At 41.6% G+C, this 15,442-nt stretch overlaps 1 protein-coding gene across 1 annotated transcript; it reads left to right on the top strand.

Moving 5' to 3' along the window:
* Window positions 1–5,665: 5,665 nt before the first annotated feature.
* LOC141489487 (olfactory receptor 5V1-like) lies at window positions 5,666–6,619 on the top strand. Its single transcript, XM_074190082.1, has one exon. The coding sequence runs from the start codon at window positions 5,666–5,668 to the stop codon at window positions 6,617–6,619; it is 954 nt and encodes a 317-aa protein (XP_074046183.1).
* Window positions 6,620–15,442: the final 8,823 nt, after the last annotated feature.

The raw sequence follows: 15,442 nt of genomic DNA on the forward strand, positions 1-15,442 counted from the left end.
ACTCCTTGAGGGCAGGGAACTTTGCAATTAATAAATTTTTAGTGAATTAAAGTTTAAAATTCCTGAATTATATAGCAAAGGAAGATCAGAAACATTGACAAGAAGTAAGTCTAGAAAGGCTTCAAAGAGATAATTATTAGGGTCCCTTTGTAGTGAAACATTCTAGGAGCCTATGACCCTCAGGGAAAAAATAAAGCCTCATTGCTGGAGGCATTAAAGGGGAACTAGTCCACGCACTCAAGAAAATAACCTCAGGGACTAAAACCTGCTCTGGCCTCAAGGGATTGACCAGGTTAATAGGAAGTATAATTTATAATTCTTAAGCCAATGTCCCTCATCTCACACAAGTGCAGTCCTGAGATGAAGCAATAAATTAGAGCAGTCAGCCGAGAAGGACCTGAAAAGCCAAGTCATCTCATTGCAAACACAAGGGCAGTAGATAACTGGTAAAGCCTGATACCAACCTCTGTTCTCAAAACTAAAGTGGGAATTTTTTGCTCATGAAATTAATTTTCTTCTCATTCAAGAAACCACAACTTCTTCTCTATGCTTTACACATAGTTTCATTCACCTATGTTCTGTTTCTTTTTAATCAGGGGAAAATTCCAAAGCAAGAGGTAAGTAATATTTATATAATTGACATCAAATTTCCTAATTTTTTTTGAGTTTGCAAAATAGTTTAATTTTTTATTCTAGGGATTTGTGAGTAAAAAGAATGTTCTCACCACAAGTGAAACTAAGGAGTAATGAGGGCAATCAAATTTACTTTCATCGGAGTTTATGTAAGGTAAAAATATTGATCCATTCAATTAAAAAATCTGTCAATTAAGCAAAATATCATTATATTGACATTATAGATGTTGGGCAGAATGATGGTATCATTAGATCAGTGAATTAGAAAGATCAGGCTTTGCCAACATGAAGGCTGCTTTGGAGGGAGCAGAGAATAGAGGGAGGTTTGAGGCTGCTACACTAATGCAAGCACTTGGTGATGAGGGCCAGTGGGAGCAGTGGAATAGTAGGGAAAAAGAAAAAGATTTTGGATCTGTTTAAGAGGAGAATGGACAGGATTTGTTAGACAATGCTGGGAGAGAAAACTAGACTAAACATATCCTTGGCTGCTATTCCCATTTATCTGTCCCATAAGCAAATAATTCCATGTATCCAGAAACTTCAGTCTCATATTTGCTGGTGAATATGCTCTTTCTGTGTAGCACTAGTCTGGTCTACTTCTCTCCCAAAAGCTATATACCAACCCCAACTCCACAGACCTAAGCAAGAAACCCCTACCTTGCATGCAATTTAACTCTCTCTAGATGACAATTGGAGATACAAGAATGTTTCAGAAAAGAGAGACTTCCCCATAAAGGAACCCATAAGAACCAAAGAAATCTTCAAATTGGAAAGAATCTCATACATTATCTCATCCAACCTTCCTTTCTTTTATAAATAAGGAAACTCAGACCCCAAAAGTTAAAGATGACTTGTACAAATCATTTGATCCTTAAGTGGAAGACAAGAACCCAAATCTTCTGTCTTAGGTTAAGTGCATCTCCCATTCCATCTCATGCCTCTGTTCATCTAAAACATCTGATGCACAGCATGTTCCTCTGAACCAGAATCTAAATACATGGGTTTGAATCTGAGATCAACCAGTGTGATCTTGGGCAAAGCCCTCAGTCTCTGTCTCCACATTTGGAAAATAGGAGTGTATGGTTTGGAATATGTAGTATTTGAATATGTATTGGAATATGTAGTATTTGGTGTGACATCCGGTTAGTTAGATCTTGGAAAAAACTCTTGAAGCAGAGGCATGGCCATAAGCAACATTTCCAAGAAATTTATCAATGAAGAAAAGAGAGATGATATGATAGCCAGATGGGCTAGAGTCATCAATGGAAGCTTTTTGAAGAATTATGTCTGGAGCTTAAATAGTAGGTCAAAGGCATCATGTAAAAGTTGCAGAGTCACTTGGCACAGTCTGCTGAACCTATAAGACTGAGTGATATTTTCAAGGGAAAGAAAGTCAAGAAAGAAGAGAAGTGGCCAAGAATAGACCTTTTAGTTCTTCAGAGGTCTATAAAAGAGACAGATGGAGTGGGTAGAAAGGCTGGAGAAGAGAATGTGTTGGCTAGGATAATCCTCATAGCTAGCATTGATATAACCCCTTTTATGAGACAAGCACTAGGCTAAGCACTTTACATTTATTAACTCATTTCATCCTCACACACACCCTGCTAGCTAAGAGTTGTTATTGTCCTCATTTTACAAGTGAAAAAACTGAGATGAAGAAAGAGTAAGGAACAGCTAGTAAGTGTCTGAGGCTGGATTTGAACTTCCTGCCTCCAGACCTGACACACTGGGACACCTGGCTTCCTTGGTTATAAAGTCAAAGAAATATCTCCAGAGGTATTCAACAGGAGGGAGGGAATTAAAAGGAGTGGAGAGTTCTGAGACTGAAAAAAAATAGCAGATCATTTGAAATGGAGAGGTCACTAATAATCCTTGAAGGGATGGTCTCAGTAGAGAGATGGAAATGGAAGTCTGTTACTAGGGCTAAAGGAGAAGATGGGTTTGTCAGGAAGTAAAGGCATTTGGTGATGACTTTTATAAGAAGCTTAACAATAAGAAGAGAAAAGATTCAAAAATAACTTTACAAGATTAAGTAAACTTTTGTTTGTTTGTTTTAAATTGTGGAATGAAGAACACCTGAGTAGGTCTAGATAGAGAGGCAGAGGAAAAACTGAGGGTGTATGAAAAAGAGAATTGTTGCTATGCTAAAGTCCTGAAGGAGAGGGAAGCTAATGGATTTAAGAACATAAGGAGGAAAATTGAACTCTCTTAGGAGAAGGGATGTTTGTTATTCAGAGAGAATAGAATAGTAGAAGAAAACGAGTTGGCAGGCTGAGAAGTATTAAGGAGGGAGAATTCAGTTGACTAAAGGATAAGTTGATATCTAATAGACTCAATTTTCTTTGTAAAAAAGGAGGTAGAATTGCAGAGTTTGAAAGTTAGAAGGGACCTCTGTGGCCATCTTATAAAATCTGTGCACATAGAGAAACCCCACTATTTTATACCCAACAAATGGTAAAATCACCATATGTGAGAATAAGAGTCAGAAGAAGGAAAGGAGTTGGAGTTGATGCTAAAGGAAATAATATATGAGTGAATTAGGTAGAGGAGAGATACTATCCAGAATCAGGGATTATAACCCAAGTTCCCAATGATGAAATCATTGGGATTTTATGATTTTTCTCCAATGATATTCAGATGTCTTAGAGGAGAAGCAGTGAAATTAGATGCTGAAGGTTATACATTAACAAATAATCCCAAGTTAGGTGAAGGTAAAGCATGTAAGGTAGTGGAGTAAAGTAACTAGTGAGAACTTCAAATGGCAGAACATATCATCAAGGGTGTATATAATAATAACAAAACCATAGGCTATGAATTGGATTGGGAGAATAGAATATAGACTGTGATAAGGGCAAAGAATGAATTCCTTGTAATTTCAGAAGAGAGATAGAAAGGTATAAGAGGGCAGTCATAGTAGAATTTTAAAATTCCACATATTATGTTTGGCACAGATTCGAAGTTGTTGAGGTTTTCCATGTGACCTTATGGGTCTAAATTAGCTCAAAAGAGGGTCGAGTTGGTGAAGTCTTCAGTAAGTACCTGAGATTGATAGCAGGAGAGAGTGAGAGGAGGATCCTAACAGTCAATGAGAAACTTGAGAGAGAGCCTTGAAAATTGCAGAAGTCAGCAAAAAGAAAGGGGAGAATGGGATACTCTAAAGATTGTGTATTGCCAAAGTTTGGGAAATGTCATTCAGGGTAAAGACTGTACCCTTCCATACTTGCTTATCCTATGCTGCTCTTGTCAAGGTCACCATTAACACCTGAATCTACCCAATATGCTGGAAACCTTCCTCCTCTCCTAACCTCTTAGTGGAGGTACCTTTGAGGCACTCTTTCCACCTCTCATCCCTCAGTCTTCACACATACCTTCAGCCCAGTTTCTTTCAGACTAATAATTCTTTAATGATGCTATTCACACCTATTCTCTTTCAGAGTATCTCATTGGCAACATATTATTGCCTGATTACTATGAACCTTTCCACTGCCCTCCAGGTGATGCTTTTCTTGAGATTTTTTAGAAGCGGACATGTTGCCATATAGCAACATTAGGCAGAATTGCAGAGGTTGAAAGTTAGAAGGGACCTCAGTGGCCATCTTATAAAATTTGTACACATAGAAAAAATGTGGGTGTTGAAAAAACGGGACTTTTTCTCTTAGGGGAAGCTTAATGTCATTAGAAGTGCTTCACAATTTCCTGAATGCAGTTGAACTCACTTCAATCTCCTCAACTTGACCACTTGCATTGCCTATCCTAGACATATGAGTTACCGAAAAATTCTATAGAATATCCATTCATATTCATGTCATAATTGGACTATAGACATTGTTCATCCATATGGTCTTTTCTGTGATAACAAAAGCCGATATTTATTTTTCATTTTTTAGGTTTTTTGCAAGGCAATGGGGTTAAGTGGCTTGCCCAAGGCCACACAGTTAGGTAATTTTTAAGTATCTGAGACCGGATTTGAACTCAGATACTCCTGATTCCAGGGCCAGTGCTCTAACCATTCCTCCACCTAGTTGCCAAAAAGCTGACAATTATATAGCACTAAAATGCCTCAATATCCACAGCAGCCTGATGGGGTCCATGCTATCAACATTATTATCCTAGCTTTGTACATGAGGAAACTGAGTCTCAAAGAATTTGAATGACTTTCGCAGTTCAGTTATAGTCACATAGGGTTATATTACTTCTTTGCCCAAGTGGGGAGCCCAAGAAGTGAACCCTGGTCTTTGGGTTCCAACTCAAGAGCTCCAGCTCTTACCATGTTTCTTGCTCTCTACCATTTCCATCAAAAAAAGAAATATACTCTAATAATCCATTTTTGGAAAACTCTAGTTGTTCAGGAAGTCTCTTTCCTGGACTAAAAGTATGCCACCCTATGACTTGGGTCCATGGGTTCTTGTTCTATTCTTTATATAATGAGCTTGCCTTAGCTCTTGAAGAACCATTTTATCAGAAAATCACTAGTTCCTTGCACAGTTCCTCAAGAATTACTGACTTTTCTTTTACTCCTTTGATTCACTTTCTTCTCTTTTCTCTCCATTTCTTTCACTGTAAAATTTTTCTCTCTTTGGTTCAAGACTCTATGACCATTGGGCTCCACAGTCAAATTTCACTGTTCCCTTCCTCTTGCCTCTCTACCATAATTTTGAGTCTGGTACTCTCTCTCTTTCTGTCTCTCTCCTTCTGCTTCCCCTAAACAAATTGATTGTGTTGTTGCCCTAGGCAATGTATCTATTTGTTTTCGGCCTATGATGAAACATTCCAAAGTCATATTGGTCTCATCAGCAACAGTTAGACACTGTAATTTAACTCTAACACAACAATGCCATTTTGATCCTAAAGAGACCAACCATTCTGATGAGTGTTGTATGTTCATCTTTGTCCTTCCTCTGCTCTCTTTGTTCTGTGTTAAGTACTTTCCACTATTATGTGGAGCCTATAATGCAGTGAAGGGGGTGAGGTAGAGGAAGGAGTTAACTCCCTTCTGTACCAAACAATGTTATCTTCTATTTTCATTTCAGCTATGGAGGACATTAAAGAAAGGGGAAACCAAACGGTTGTCACTGAATTTATCTTCCTGGGGTTTTCCAACCACCCAAAACTGCAGGGGTTGTTCTTCCTGATAATTTTAGTTGTATATCTGCTAGCTCTTCTGGGTAATCTTCTCATATTAATAGCAATCAGAATCAACCCTGTTCTTCATACCCCTATGTACTATTTCCTCAGTAACCTGTCCTTCCTGGACATCTGCTACACCTCCACCACTGTCCCCAACATGCTGGCAAACTTTTTCAGAGAGAAGAAGACCATTAGTTATGAAGGCTGCTTGTCCCAACTCTTCTTCCTTGTTACTTTTGCAGGCTCTGAGTGTGTCCTGTTGGCTGCTATGGCTTATGACAGATTTATAGCCATTTGCCATCCGTTACGCTACCCAATTCTCATGAGCAACAGAGTCTGTGCCTACTTAGCAACTGGGTCCTGGATGTGTGGGTTAGTGAATTCTCTGGCACATACAGGGTTGATAGCAGCTCTCACTTTGTGTGGTCCTAACCAGATCAGCCATTTTCTTTGTGATATACCCCTCCTCCTGAAGCTCTCTTGCTCAGACACTTCAGTCAATGAGGTTGCCCTCTATGTGTCCAGTGCCATCATTGGTCTTTGCCCCTGCCTCTTCACTGCTGTGTCCTATATGCTCATCATCTCTGCCATCTTGAAAATTCAGTCTGCTCAAGGGCGACAAAAAGCCTTCTCCACCTGTGCCTCTCACCTCACTGTGGTGGTCATCTATTATGGAACTGGAAATTTCAACTATGATCGACCCAGCTCAGGCTACTCCCTAGATGTTGACATCCTGGTCTCTGTTCTATTCTGTATTGTTACCCCCATGCTAAATCCTATCATCTACAGCCTGAGAAACAAGGATGTCAAAGTTGCCTTGAAAAAATTATGTGATTCCAGTGTTCAAATTAGTTCTTAACCTTGGGTATATCAAGTTGGTTTAAAAACATTTTTTTACTGAACTTTCACTATAATTGGTTTCCTTTGTAATTCTGGTTATTTTGTGCATTTTAAAACATTATTCTAAAAAAAACCCAGATGTCTTATGGTTTGATCTGGTTACCTCTGAGAATTCTGTTCTCTTTAAGGATATGATTTCTCTCTCATCACACCCAATTTGGATCGAGGTACAACATGGAAACAAAGTAAAGACTGATGGAGTGCTATCTGTGGGGTGGGGGTGGGGGGAGGGAAGCAAGATTGGGGGGAAACTGTAAAACTCAAATAATATCTTTAATAAAAATTAAAAAACCCATTATTCTCCCCATCATTGTCAATTCTATTATCTCCATTCTTTCATTTTTTGTATTTTAATCTCTGCTTTTCTACTAACTGCTTCTTTTTCTGCAGCTATGACCATTTCTCTTGACTTGCAAAAGTTCACTACATTCCAATGGGTACATGTGATATTACTATCTCTTTTCATTTGTACCTAACTACTTAAAGCCATCTAAATTCAGTGCCTCCATTTCCTTTTCTTTCACTTTCTCTAAATTATCTAAAATCTGCCATCTGACTTCATCATTCAAATGAAACTGCTCTCCAAAGTGGCCTTTTTTAGAGGTTTGATTTGCAGCCTTTTCCACTGTCGATCACCCTCTTCTTAAAACTTATTTCTTTCTGACATTATCCCCAAGTAGTACTCCTCTTATCTATATGATCATTCCTCCTCAGTCTCCTTTGCTAAATTGTTATTCCAATTATGCCCACTAACCTTGCATGACCCCACACTCTTCCCTTTCCTCTCTATACTCTTTAGTTTGGAGATTTCATCAACATCCATGAATTCAATTATCATCTCTAGGATGCTGATGCTCAAATCTATTTGTCTATCAGTAAACTTCTCTGCTAACCTCCAGTGGCATATCTCCATGTACCTGTTGGACTTTTGGAACGGGATGCTCCATAGACATATTAAACTCAACATGTCCCAAACTGAACTCACCTTTTCCCCACCCCCATTCTCCTAGTCACCCAGGTTCACAATTTAGGTATTATCCCTGACTCCTCACTTTCACTCTCCATATCTAATCAGTTGCTAAAGCTGAAGATGTTCCCATGATCAATTCTATTGCACACCTTCCTTCTTTCCTCAGACACTACCACCATACTGATACCAGACATTTACCATCTTATATCTGGACTACTATAAAATATACTGATTGGTCTCTCTCTCTTCCTGTTCATGCTTCACTCAAATGTTAAACAGACCATCTCAACTTGTACCCAGTTCACTTCAATGGCTATGTATCATTTCAAGAATCACATATAAAATGATCTGTTATTCAGAAATCTTCCTGTTTCTCCTCACCTTTAGTCTTCTTGCTTTTTATATTCCACCATTTACTGTGAACCAGTGACAATGGTCTTTTCCCTATTCCTTGAGAGTGAACATTCTATCTCCCAACTCCAGGCTTTTTCACTTACCATAGATCACCCAGGTCTAGTATACTTTGCCACTTCATTTCCACTTTCTGGTTTTCCTGGATCCCTCAGGGTCACCTAAAATCCTACCTTCTGTAAGAAGCTTCTCTCAATCATCCTTCATCCTAGTGTTGTCCCCTGTTTGTTATTATTTCCAATTTTTTCTGCTTATAATTTTTTTTCAAATTGTGTCATACATTAAACTGTAAGGTACTTGAGTGCAAGGTCTGTTTTTTTTGTATCCGTGGTAAAACTTTTCTTATATTTCCAGCAGAGGCCACATTCTAAGAGTTCAATAAAATGTTTATTGATCAAGAAAAGGATCCATAGCATTCTTTATATTGCCAAAGGGTTCCATGACACATTAAAAGATTAAGAACCACTAGTCTAGATCAGTATAATTCTTCCTATGTAAATATTTTCTTTGGTGGAAATAAGAAAGGAGATTTGGAATAGGTAATAGGAAAGGGGAATGCTGGTACGTGAGTTTCACTTACAAGCTTTTTAAGAATAAGGACTTGGATTTCTTTTGCTTTTGTCTTCCTTTTTGATATCTCCTACCCCTAGAATAGTGTCTAGTACATAGAAAGTCATTAGTGAAGAGGCGATTTTAATCTTGATGTGTTTGGGAAAGTGGAGGAGCTTCTTCACTAGCCTGAACTTTCAAAAAGTGATAGGGGCTAAATAGTGATGATATACGGTAACAAATGATAAATTATTATTTAAATAGTGAGGTTGAGAGGGAAGGATTTTTACTAACTATGGGCTTTTAGATGCCTAACTGTCCTGTGATATTTACATTTTGGGAAACTATATGTCAATTACATATAAATATACAAATATATTTATATATATATAAATTTATACTTATATTATCAATTTATGTTATATAATTTTATATTTGTATATATGAATATATAAATATATAATATAGATATACATAGATATATATAAAATACACACACAGAGGGAGAGGGAGAGAACACGAGGGCAAAGCTCAAGTGAGCTAATGGGAATAATTCAATGTGCCAGCCTGGGGGAGCCCCACAGCCGGGCGCCCCGGGTGCCAGCAGGCCTGTCCACAGAGCTCTGTGCCTCTTAAGCTGCCTCTGCTAGGGGCCTGCGCCCCTGAGGATGATTTTCTGAGCTTCTGCTTCCCTTCCTGCTCCTCCCCGCGGCCCCAGGCCCTCTGACCAATGACCAGCCTTCTTGGCCCTCCATGACCTCTGACCAATGACCAGCCTTCTTGGCCCTCCATGACCTCTGACCAATGACCAGCCTTCTTGGCCCTCCATGACCTCTGACCAATGACCAGACTTCTTGGCCCTCCTTGACCTCCTCTGGGCAGGCTCTCATTGGCCGGACGAGGACACGTGACACAGGAAGGGCGGGCATTCTGCGCCACGTGACCGTCTGCAGGCCTCTTTCTCCTAGACACGCCCATCTACTCCATTTTGATTCCAGCCCTAGAGAGGAGGGGGAGGTCCGCGGCACCTCCCACCACTCCATCTGCACCCCAACATCCGGGGCATCCTTCCTCTCATTTCCCCCTTTCCTCTCCTCTGGCCTCTTCTCCAAGGCCTTCCCCTGCCCAGGGCTCCGAGAACCATGGAGCAGCGGGAACCAAACCACTGACCATGGGGGGAGGGGCTGGGGAAGAGCCACGTGGTGCACCCGTGACCTTTGCCCCGACGTCAGGACGTGCTGCTCGGATCCTGACTCCCTCCACACCGGATGCAGGAGAACGATCTCCCCCTGGGAGACCCCCAGGAAGGCCGCGGGTCCAGGACTCCCGCCACATGGCAGCTCAGAAGAGCCTGCCTAGGTCAGGGTGTGACTGCTGGGCTCGAGTGCGCCTGCGTGAGATTGGGGAGGAGTCACGTGGGAGGGAGGAGCCCTCAGAGGGCGGGCGGAAGTGGGGCATGCCAGTCAAAATGGCAGTCAGCAGAGGTTTCATCCCAAGAAAAACATGGTGGGAAAGGAGGAGCTTTACCAGCATCGGGACTATCCCATTAGCAGCGACCCCGCATGTATAATTCTGGAGACCGGCCGAAGCCTGCGGAGCCTCCGGGAGTTTGACAAGACGGCCTGTGATGGAGGGTGGACCTCGCTGGCCCTCTTCCTTACCTTTAAGTGGAAGAATAATGAAAGGAAGAAAGGAAGGGATGGAAAAAGGAGGGCCCAGTCCGGGAAGGAATGATGCCGCTATTTACGAACTATTTCTTAATCCACAAGGCTTACTAACATGACTGACTTTCCCTGTCGCCTTGGACTACTACTACTGAATTTCCATAGATTGTCTAGATGCCAGCTCAGGTGAGTCCACCTCCCTAAGGGACAGCTGCATTGCACCAACCACATTTGCAAGTTCTGTCTTATCAGAAATAGGGGAGAGAATTCCTCTTCTCCCCATCAGGGAGGCACAGAATATTCATCGAGGCCAGACCTGAAAATTTGTTAAAAAGGTTCTATCAGAAGATCCATACCTATCTTGTCCCAATAGGAAGGAATATTTCAGAGGCTGTTTACCATACCCATTGCCTTGAAAGGGATCCAAATTATCCTCTAGACACACACATTTCCCATGGCAGCTTCTAAATCTCCAAAACCAGCTAAGGCTGTGAACCAAAATGACATGCCCCACTTTCCTTTATCACCAATGGAGCTGAAATCCTGTTGGCTCTTCTGTCTTATAACTAGATGCGCAACAAGTGTCTCAATCTTCAAGTGTCCCTTTCTGCCTAAGAACCTAACATTCATCTACATTGCAGAATGTGGGATTTGAGTTGAATTTTGAAGAAAGCTTTGGGAGCCAGGAGATGGAAATGAAGACACAGATGGGCAGTCATGGAAAAGATATGGAGATAGGAGATGGAGTTTCTTGTGTGAGAAGCAGCATGGAGGCCAATATGGCAGAATCCTAGAGTTTGTAGAGGGAATTAAAGTTTAAGAAGACTGGAAAGGTAGGAGGGGAGTGTGCTCTGAAAGATTTAAAAAAAACCAAACAGAGTATTTTAATATGTGAGGAAACTATACTAAAATGTTTCATCATTTGTAGTAATGGGATTAAAGTTCCCAGAGTCTGTATGCAAAAAAGAAAAAATTGGGTGACACATTCACAACAAAAGGGATGTGTCCTCATCATATTCAAGATGTATCTCCATATCTTGATCATTTCCAAGAGGAGTTGTAAACTAGTTTTATCCCATATGGTGCCCTCTGGGCAACAATTCAAGAAAATCTTTGAAAATTCTATCAATGAACCCATCACAAAATTCCATAGTATGTCTCTAGTACATCTGGCTCCATGACAAATTGCTACCTTCCAGAGGGGTTATATGTGACCCAATCTACTCTTGAGTGTTTCATTTACATCTTTATAAAGTGATGAAATTGAGGAGCATGCTCAGGAGCACCCGAGCCCAAATCCAGCCCCAGACACCAACAATCACCCAACTATGTGACCCCATGCAAGCCATGCCAACCCCATTGTCCTACAAAAACAAAAAAAACAAGACCCAAAATAAAATAAAATAGTAATAATAATAGTAGGGGTGGCTGGTTGGCAGACAGATCACTGGCCCTTGAGCCAGGAGCACCCAGGTCCAAATCTGGCCTCAGACACCCAACAATCACCCAGCTGTGCGGCCCCAGGCAGGCCACCCCGTCCCATTTGCCCTGCAACACCCCCCAGAAAAATAATAATAATAAAAAATGTGCTTTGGTCTGTGTTCCAACACCACCAGCTCTGTTGCGGGGGGATCACATTCTTTATGATAAGTCCATCACAAAAGTTACTTCCATATTTTTCCACTGTTGCCATTGCTGATCGCAACTCCCTCCATTCATACTTCTCTACTGCCATGTACTATAGTTTCTCTCTCCTTTCACTATGTCTCTGCTGTAGGGAGTTGAGTGGTACAGCAGACAGCTCCCTGACCCTGGGGCCAAGAGGCCCCAAACCCACATACCCCCCTTACCCAGCATCTACCTGGCCCTATGGTCCCGGACAGGCCATCCAATCCCAGCCCCTTGCAAGAAGTAAAAAAGAAAATGTGTTATATCTGACCATTCTCCCCCCATGGTCCATCCTCTCCTCCATCACTCACATACCCCACCTTCCCCCTGTCCCCCTTTTCTCCTTCTTACTCCAGGTGTCTATAATCTATTAAGTATATATGCTGTTTCCTCTCCTAGCCACCTCTGATGAATGCAAAGATTCCCTCATTCCCCCTCGCCTCCCCACCTTCCATATCATTGCAATAGCTCATTGTAATAAAGAAAAATCTATTATGTGAAATATCTTAGCCAGCCTATTCCTCCTCTCCTTTTTCTTTCTCCCATTACATTTCCCTTTTTCTACTGACTCCAGTTTATACCACAATATATCTTCAAATTCATTTTTCTCCTGTGCTTCATCTATAAAAGCTCCTTCTACCTGCTCTATTAAATGAGAAGGTTCATATGAATATTATAAGTGTCACTTTTCTATACAGGAATACATGCAGTTCATCATAATTAAGTCCCTCATATTTTCCCCTTCTCCACTTTCTCTGCTTCGCCTGAGTCCTGTATTTGAAGATCAAACCTTCTGTTCAGCTCTGGCCATTCCAACAGGAACATTTGAAATTCCTCTGGTTTGTTGAAAGTCTATCTTTTTCCATGGAAGAGGATGTTCAGTTTTGCTGGGTAGTTGATTCTTGGTTGCATTCTAAGTTCTTTTACCTTCCAGTATATTATATTCCAAGCCCTACAAGCTTTTAATGTAGTTGCTGCTAAATTGTGTGTGATCCTGATTGCAGCTCCACAGTATTTGAGTTGTGTCCTTCTGGCTGCTTGTCATATTTTCTCTTTGACTTGGGAGTTCTGGAACTTGGCTATAATATTCCTGGGGGTTGGGTTTTTTTTTGGATCTCTTTCTCAAGGAGATTGGTAGATTCTCTCCATTTCTATTTTGCCCTCTGCTTCTAGGATATCAGGGCAATTTTCCTGTAATAATTCTTTGAAAATGATGTCAAGGCTCTTTTCCTGGTCATTACTTACAGGTATTCCAAAAATTTTTAAATTATCTTTCCTAAATCTGTTTTCCATATCAGTTGTTTTTTCAATGAGATGTTTCACATTTTCTTCTAATTATTCATTCTTTTGGTTTTGAAGTATTGAGTCCTGATTTTTAGTAAAATCAGCAATCTCCCTGAGTTCTATTCTTTGTCTGAAGGATTTGTTTTCCTCAGCTTTCTTATCTCGTTTTCCATCTGGCCAATTCTGCTTTTTAAAGCATTCTTTTCCTCAATAACTTTTGGAAATGTTTTAACCATTTGACCTATGCTGGTTTTTAACGTGTTATTTTCTTCAGCATTTTTTTGGATGTCCTTGACTAAGCTGCTGACTTCATTTTCATGTTTTTCCTGAATTTCATTTCTTTTCCCAATTTTTCCTCTATCTCCCTCACTTGATTTTCAAAGTCTTTTTTGAGCTCTATCATGGCCTGAGCCCAATTTCTGTTTTTCTTGGAGTCTTTAGATGCAGGAGCTTGTACCTCGTCATCTTCAGATTGAGTATTTTGATCCTTCTTGGGGTCACAGGCAAAGTATTTCTCAATGGTGTTCCTCTTTTTTCTCTGCTTGCTCATTTTTCCAGCCTGAGCCTGGTTTCAGGGTTCTTCCTGAGCTTTTGGGACACCCCCACAAGGATCTTAGTGTATGAGGTTCTGTCCTCCTTCCTGATCTGTGAATGACCATAAGTGTCCTCCTCTGCCACGGGGCTGAGGTTGGGTGACCCTGCTTTTCTATTGGGGGGGCCTAGACTGTGATCAGGCTCTGAATGTGGTCAGAACCCCAGAGTCCTGTTCCAGGGGCAGAGCTCTGTAGTCTCTTCACTCCCCTGCCTCGGCTCAATGGGCTCATGCCCTGGGGGCTCCTGCTTATCAGCTCCTCCTGCTTCTGTTTCCTGGATCTGGGCTGCCTTGGTCATGCTGATTGCTGTGTGCCCTGAGGGCTGGGCTTCATGTGTTCACTCTGGCAGAGGTCCCCACCCCCTGCTGTTCCCCCAAGTTGTGCCTGATGCTCCCTGGTATAGGTCAGGAAACTGCCCCACTGCTGTGAGCAGGGGCTCCCAGTGCCCTGGGGCTGCCTCTGGGAGGCTGAAGTTCTTCGCTCTGGCGGGCCACCCCTCTGGTGGGCCATCCCTCCGATCCTGTGGAGCCAAGCCTTTCCACTCTTTTCCAGGTTACCTTGGGTTGGAGAATTGCCTCACTGGATCCCTCTGTGGGTTCTGTCTCTTGAAAGTGTAGTTAGAGTCCTTAGTTTATAAGTTTTGCTCCAGAGCAACTGAGAGAAGAAGGTCTTCATCTTGGCTCCGCCCGCCTACACTTGCCTATAAGACTTATTTTAAGAGCTGCACAAGCACTCACAGGAGGTCAGGAAAAAAGGGACACAAGGACATTCTCAAGATCTCTCAAGAACCTTGGAATTGATTGTGTGACATGGGAGATACTGGCTGATCATTCTGGGCTCCTATGACACTGATCAGTCACAGTTGGATACCACAGTAACTTGAAGAAAGTGAGGGGGATGACTTTGCACAGCACTCCCTCATTTAAATCCAATTCACATGCATATTATGGCATCACCTACTTGATGTCCTGGTCTTCTTGGAGAATGAAAGACAAATAAACAATTTGACTCTAAGGTAGAGATGGCATTTTGATCCTTTTCAAGACTGAAGGACAACAATCTTTAGCACTTCCTCCAATATATCGAATAGTTTTTGCTCTCTATATATTCATCTCTGTTGAGAGTATGGTGATTTAGTTATTTAGATTGTGTGACCGGAGGTGGAGGTAATGGGGAGGATATATTGTAGGGAAAGCCAGGTCCACCCAGGCCCCTTTCTGTCTTCCCCTACTGTGATATGAATGAAGCGCTGACATGAAAGTGAACAGGAGTAAAAAGGAACTCTCCCATTCCAATTCAAAAAGTTGCCAGAATCCACAATGAGGCTGCCTGAGGCAGAAACAGCAAAATTAAAAGATCAACACCAAGCCTGAGGGCTAGAGCTCCAAGAATTCAAAATTTCTCCAAGCAGGAAGAGGTCACTTGGTCCTCCCCACTCCCACCCCCATCCCCACCCCAATAGGTCATTAGAGCAACAGAGCAGTAGAGAACTTGAAGAGGTTTCCAGAGTCCTCACAGCTAAATTAGTAAAGCAGCCTTCCCAGAGATATGATCAGAGGGCATCAGGGATGTTGCCCAGGACCAGCCAGCCCTGACAGCTATCCCATTTGTCTTTGCCCTGTATGTTCCTTCCATGAATGTTC

This window comes from Macrotis lagotis, chromosome 5 (assembly GCF_037893015.1).
Source record: "Macrotis lagotis isolate mMagLag1 chromosome 5, bilby.v1.9.chrom.fasta, whole genome shotgun sequence".
Lineage (NCBI taxonomy): Eukaryota > Metazoa > Chordata > Mammalia > Peramelemorphia > Peramelidae > Macrotis > Macrotis lagotis.